A 6,734-nucleotide genomic window follows, 5' to 3' on the forward strand; every position below is an offset into this window, starting at 1 on the left:
GCAGAAGTATCTAAAGCCATGATTCTTAATGGGTAAAGGCAGTACCACTAACATTTACAAACTCCATGTGCCTGGTGGCAGCATTAATAATACACACACAAACACACACACCAGCCTCTGCAGACACCCTGGTTCTAAAGAACAATACCTATGTATGAACTACACGGCATAAACAGCAGCGAACTGTTCTTAAAATTCTGGTTATATATTTGAGGCACACATTTTAAACAATTTTAGAAACAAATGTGTTTCTATTACATTATAGCCTTCTTGACAGGGAAATAGAATCATGAATGTTCTTTAAAAAACCAGAAATAGCCCTGGCCGGTGTGGCCCAGTTGGCTGGAGCATCGTCCCATACACCAAAAGGTGGAGGGTTTGATTCCCGATCAGGGCACATACCCAGGTTGCCAGTTCGATGCCCGTTCAGGGTGCATGCAGGAGGCAACCGATTGATGTTTCCCTCTCTCTCCCTTCCTCCCTCTAAAATCAATAAGAAACAAATAAATAAAACGAGATAAACACTACCTGATTGGTTAAATGAGAACTACAAAGTCAATATTACAGTGGCTGGCTTGAAAGAAAGCTGAATTCATCAAGATTGTGGATTTGTACTTTGGGCCAAATTAATCAGGAAAATCTCTAAGTAAGAGAGATCTCACCATTCTGACATGTTCTCATCAGAGCCCTGTTTTTGTTCATCTGCTTCACACTCCATCCTTTCTTTCCTTCCTGTTTTGCTTAGAAAAGTCCTGTTTTCTACTGATTCACACAATCCGTGGCCTGAAGAGGTCCAGGGAGTATTCTCCTTCCAGCGTGACAGACGCTGCTTCTTAGCAGACTTGAACCTACACCCTCTCTCATAGCTCCAATCTGACACCTTGAGCTTCTGCTGAAGGCTGGCAGCCACCTCTGATGTCACTCGCTTCACCTTCCGCCTGCGCCTGAGCGGTCGGCAAGGTGCATTTTCAGTAAAGGAGTCAGATTCATGCCAAGAATGTTGCTTACTCTTAACAATGGTGTTGAGAGCTGAGTGCCGTTTGGCTACCATTGTGTCATCAGAATCACTAAAATTGGTGACTGGGGCCATTTCTCGACAGTCCTTAATGGCCTCATCCAGACTGGACTCAGAAGCCTCACTGTAGCAGCAGGTATGCTCTGTCAGGTGAGTGAAGTCTGAACGGCGCTTCCGGCCTCTCCGTTTGCGAAGCTGCCGCCTCTGCTGCCGGGGGCTCAAGGCCATCTCTTCCCACAGCTCACCAAGCTTATTCTGTTCAGATGTCTGCTCCAAGGCTGAGGCTAAGTCATGTACCAGCTCATCCATGAGGCCACATCTGCAAAAAAGGAAATTCAAAAAGAAAAAGAGAGCTTGAATAGAATCTGTTGTTTTAGAATAATTGTACAAAATAGATAATGGCACTGCAGAGTCCACCCTGTCTATAGAAAACAGTCACCTTTCATCTGGCTACACTTAGAATCCGACCATCCATGCTCGCTTTGGCCACTGAAAATAGTTGGTTGGCCCTTGTTAAATGCCTGAAGTCAACATGTTTTTAAGCACAAAAACTCACTCACCAAATGACGAGTATATTAGCAAAAACAAGCAAACTCAGGGGAGTAAATCTTTCCCCGTTTTCCCCAATTAAACTTGTCACTAAATTACCTGATGACGAGATCTAAAAAGATAAGAGGTCTCATCAGACAGGAGCAGAAAAACAACTTCAAAACCATAGATGAAGGACTGTTTTATGGTCTGCCATCACTGATAAGAATTCTTGTGGAAGGGAAAAGAAAGACAACCTTAGTGACCACTTTAAGGAAGACTGCTTACAGTTTTAGTGATCCAAGAATCTGCAGTGACCCAGGATTGTACTCTTAACAGAAAAAAGAGACTAAGTTTACACCCATTCTGGTCCCAACTACCACCTGGAAGCTACCAGGTAAAGAACCTTATAAGAGTATATCATATATTTTTTAATAATTAGCAACTTTTAAATTCTTCTCTCATCCTTTAGAAGATAAGTGATCATCCTAACTATGTGCTTTCACGCTAGACCATCACACTGAAACAGGCTATAACTGAGACTGAAATGACAGGGATGGGGAGTCCTTAAGATTTCTAGCTAACTGCTTTCCAAAATTTCCTATTTTTCTACTCATTAATATCAAACCATCACACCTCAGGAATCACTTCAAAGGCAAACCTTCCAAGGGATGAAAGTGGTAAGAGCAATTTTCAAAATGCCCTTTTAAACGGAAATGTCTAATATAATTTGTACATCTATTAAATACATATTAAATTAGCATTTTTCCTAGCCCTTGTTAAGGCCAAAGTATTTCAAGATCGTAATTAGAGCTTAAATCTCTGTGTGGCGCCACTCTCAGACCATATTTCCCTTTTTGTAGTTTATATTCTACAAAGGACTTTCTAAAACCTATTTTTATGCTGTCCCAAGACCAACGAACTCAAAGGCAGGAAAACAGTTGGCTGGCTTCTCTGTCACACGGGTGGGAGCAATGGAGACATCTACGGTAGTTCCAAACTACCAACCAAACAAAACTTCTCAAAGTGTCAAAAGCCACACACACAAAAAGGATCACTTCCCTTTAGAAAGTAAGTAGTTTAAAACGCTGAGACTGGGGTTTGGGAGGCGACTGTCCCAAAGACCAAAATAAACAAGTGGCAACGGCATGTCTACACCTACTTCCCAAATAAAGAACTACTGCTTTCAAAACTCAGGCAAAACTGCACAAACTTTAACATGGAACCAAGTCACCCAACAACTCGCAGTCGAATGCCTGCTCAGAATCTTTCCTGCCTCCAAGATTGCAATTTGAAAAGTGGGTGACCGAGGAACCCTGGGACTCCACCTCCAGTCCAGGAGGACCCTCGGGTTCAGGCAAGCGCTCGGGAAGAGGAAAGGCTGTCTGATTTAGGCAAAGGAATAAGAGGGAACTGGTAGAAGTAAGGAGAGAAGCAGGCGCAGGGTCGACGAGACGAGGGGGAGACGAGGTTGGGGGCGGAGGCGGCGGGAAAGGTGGGACCTTCCTGCTTGCTCTCCGGGGGCAAGGGGTCAGTCCCCCCCAGCGGAGAAACTGCGAAAAAGCAAGTCCGGGTGACTAAGCTCTCTCCGCGATCAGGGGTCGCAACATGGCCACATATGTGATGAAAAAAGCGTGTTTCGAAGACTCTCCCCTACGCCCGGGCCCGCCCCCGAGGACTAGAGCGACCGCGGCTCGGGACACCAAGCCCTTACGCTGTCGCCAGCCCAAAAAAGCCAGAGAGAAGAGGTGACTGTCGCCCAGGACACGACCCGACCACCAACCCCCGGGTCGGAGGCGATGGGCCCTGAAAAACAAGGCCCCGTCACCCTCGCCCCTCCCGCCGGCCGCCGCGGCCCCATGAAGCCTCTAGCGGCTCAGTCACGGCCCAGAGCACGGAGCCCCGCTGCCGCCGGCCCCTTGGGCCCCGACCCTCTCAACCCGCATCTCCCCCTCACCAGCTGCCAGAGGCACCTCCAACGGCCGCCGCTTTGGGGGCCGAGTCTCCCCGCCGGGGTTTCCCTGTCTGACCTCATTTCCGGTCTGGGCCGGAGGGGTGGTGCGGCGGTGGAGTGGGAGGAGCTACCTGCCTGAGAGGCAGCGCTTCCGGCCTGCGGCCGCACCTACTTCCGCCCCAAGTAGGGCGGGGCCATGGGGAAGCTTAAGGAGCCCGCTGAGGTCAAGGCGGGGCCGCGTTAGGGCGGGGCGGGGCGGGGGGGCTGAGGTGCCCGCCTGGGGAAGGGCGCCCCCTTGCTGGCTTTATTCTCGCCGGGAAATTGGGCGCTAGGGAGGGGCATAGGCCTGGTCCCTGCTTGCTGACCTGCTTTTATAAAGGGTGTGTGAAGTTGAGGGGAAACAGATCCTCATTTCAACCACTTGAGTTGGTAGAGCCTTGGCAGGGTAGCTTTGCAGTGAATTACTCAGGGTATTAAAAAAATACACATGCCTTGAGCAACAAAACAAGTAAAGTACTACTGCATTATAACTCTAGAATAAAAGAAATATCTATGAGTTCATACTGATACAAGATAATGATGTGAATACTGATATGAATAAATTAATAAATGGAAAGAACAGTTCACTGTCTAGTGCAGAAGAGTTGCAAATAATTTCTGTAGATACTCCACCCTGAAGTGTAACTCCCCACTCCTTAAATGTGGGCTGGGCACGGTGACTTCCAAAGAGTACAGTAAGGAGTGAAATGAGTAACTTTATAGTAGAGAAACTAGAGAAACACTTCCTCAGCCAGGTGATCAAGGTTAACATCAACAGTGATAAATCATGTTGACAGTCTGTGGACTAGATATGATGAGAGTAGTGTTTTATCTCTTTCCTGCCCAAACCCACAACCCCAGTCTGATCAAAGAAAATCAGACAAACTCCGGTTGAGGAACATTCTACAGAATGCCTGACCAGTATTCCTCAAAATCACCAAGGTCATCAAAGACAAGGACAGTCTAAGAAACTGTCACAGCCAAGAGGAGCCGAAGGCAACAGGACAACTTAATATAATGCGGTATCCTCAGTGGGATACTAGAACAGCAAAAAGGACATTAGGTAAAAAGTAAAGAAATCTGGATAAAGTATGGGCTTTAGTTAATAATAATATCTCAATATTGGTTCATTAATTGTGACAAATGTGCTGTGCTAATTTACACAGCTAGAGATGTTAATAGGGGAAACTGGGTATGGGGTATATAGGAATGGTTTGTAGTGCCTCTGTAATTTTATGTAAACCTAAAACAATTCTACAATTAAGAGGTTATTTTTCAAAATGTACATGCCTGTTGACACAGAAATTCTCGGAATTTTATTTAAAGGAAAAATTGGAAATGGGCACAAAAATATTAAATACAGGTAAATTCATCTTTGCAGCATTGTGGAAGGAGAGATGATAAGACTAGAAAAAAACCAGAAACCCTACAACGGTGGTTAGTTATCTAAATTATGGTACATCTATGGAATGGAATATCTGTGAGCATTTTAAAATTGTTGTGGGAGAATATTTAATAACATGAAAAGTTGTCAATTTCTGATTGTGTACATTTCTACATGACATTACTCTAAAAATGTAGAGTATGACTCTAATCATGTATAAAGGAAATTAAATCTATATTTGCATAGAAATATGACCAGAATGATATACTACAAACCATCCAAAATAATTCCATTATAAATGACTATATCTATGATCTTTATGGATGTTCAAAATTTTTTATAGGGGAAACTTATTATGAAAATAATTAAAGGAGGAGATATAGATGACTGAGCTTTCGAGCCAGAGTGACTAAGAGAGTGGCATTTGCACAGCTAGAGAAGACAAGAAAAGAAAAAGGTTTTGTGGGAAGATGATTAATGCCACTTTGGGCATGCTGAATCTGTGACTCTCACAGGACAGAAAGATGGAAATATTCAAAAGGTGTCCACAGCCATCAGCCTTCTTTTCTGCTTAAGTGAAGTTCTCCCCAACGAATCATATCAGCTTCCATGGTGTCAGTTGCCTCCATCAGCACTGAAAGTACCCACATTTCTTGAAATCCAGCTTTTATTTTCAGCTTTCTGCTAGATAACTCCATTTGTTTACTCCACCAGAACCTCCAAGTTAAGATAACACAACAAAGTTTAGTTTCTTCCATAATCTCTATCAGATCTGCCCCTTAACCATTGTTCCCTGTTTGGGAAATGTCACCACCATCATGAAGTCACCCAGGTGAGAAGCTTCAAGGCCATTTTTAATTCCCGTTCTTCCTTATACCTTTTCATCTAATTAAATGCCAGTCCTCATGAATTCCATTTCTACAGTATTCTTGTACCCACCCTCCTCCTTTGCTTCATCTCTGCCATTGGCCTCATGTGGGAGGGCAACCACTCCTCTGGATAGTACAGCTAGGCCAAGACTGTTAAAGCTGCAGCTCCCTGGGGAGCATGGAGAACTGCAATAAAAAGGCAGCTCACGCTGACTTTGTGGAGGGTCCAGAAAGGAAAATTAGAATTTATGGAGCACCAATGTGCCAGGAACTCCCTGAGAAATGCATAGATTAAGTTAGATGATAGAATAATACAGTTATATGTCATTTAATGATGGAGACACGTTCTGAGAAATGTGCCCTTAGGCAATTTCATCGTTGTGCAAACATTATAGGGTGCACTTACACAAACCTAGATGGGATAGCCTGGGCTACGTGATATAGCCTATTGCTCCTAGGTTATAAACCTGTACAATATGTTACTGTACTGAATAAGGTAGGTAATTATAACACAGTGGTATTTGTGTATCTAAACATATCTAAGCACAGAAAAACTCAGTAAAAATACAGCATAAAAGACTTTTTAAATGGTACACCCGTATAGGGAACTTACCATGAATGGAGCTTGCAGGACTGGAAGTTGCTCTGGGTGAGTAACTAAGTGGTGAGTGAACGTGAAGGCCTAGGACACTACTGGACACTATAAACACTGCCCCACAAGCCCTCCCCTTGCTTCCTTTTGACAGGGTCAGAAATAGAACATTGAAGCTGTCAAGGCTGCTCCATGAGCAGGGCTGTGGGCTGTATTGAATGGAAATTTTGAAGAGAAACGGCTGGGTAAGGTGTAGGTCACCATAGTAGTGACTGTCAGGAGGGAGTGAAAGTTGCCTGAGGATCAGTAGAAATAATAAATCAAGACAGAGAAATCAAAATAATAGGTTATCA

The 6,734-nt window shown here is 44.3% G+C and overlaps 1 protein-coding gene across 2 annotated transcripts in view; it reads right to left on the bottom strand.

Annotated features, from left to right (window-relative positions):
• The window catches only part of GPATCH2L (G-patch domain containing 2 like), a 50,282-nt gene extending 46,711 nt beyond the window's left edge, over positions 1 to 3,571 (bottom strand). For both annotated transcript variants that reach the window (XM_016208700.2, XM_016208702.2), the window contains exons 1-2: positions 3,501 to 3,571; positions 663 to 1,334 (exon numbers count right to left, since the gene is read on the bottom strand). In XM_016208700.2, the coding sequence (XP_016064186.2) occupies positions 663 to 1,324 (662 nt within the window). In that variant the 5' untranslated portion in view covers positions 1,325 to 1,334; positions 3,501 to 3,571. The remainder of the gene's footprint in view (positions 1 to 662; positions 1,335 to 3,500) is intronic.
• Positions 3,572 to 6,734: the final 3,163 nt, after the last annotated feature.

The sequence above is a fragment of the Miniopterus natalensis genome, chromosome 1 (assembly GCF_054644295.1).
Source record: "Miniopterus natalensis isolate mMinNat1 chromosome 1, mMinNat1.hap1, whole genome shotgun sequence".
Taxonomy (NCBI): Eukaryota; Metazoa; Chordata; class Mammalia; order Chiroptera; family Miniopteridae; genus Miniopterus; species Miniopterus natalensis.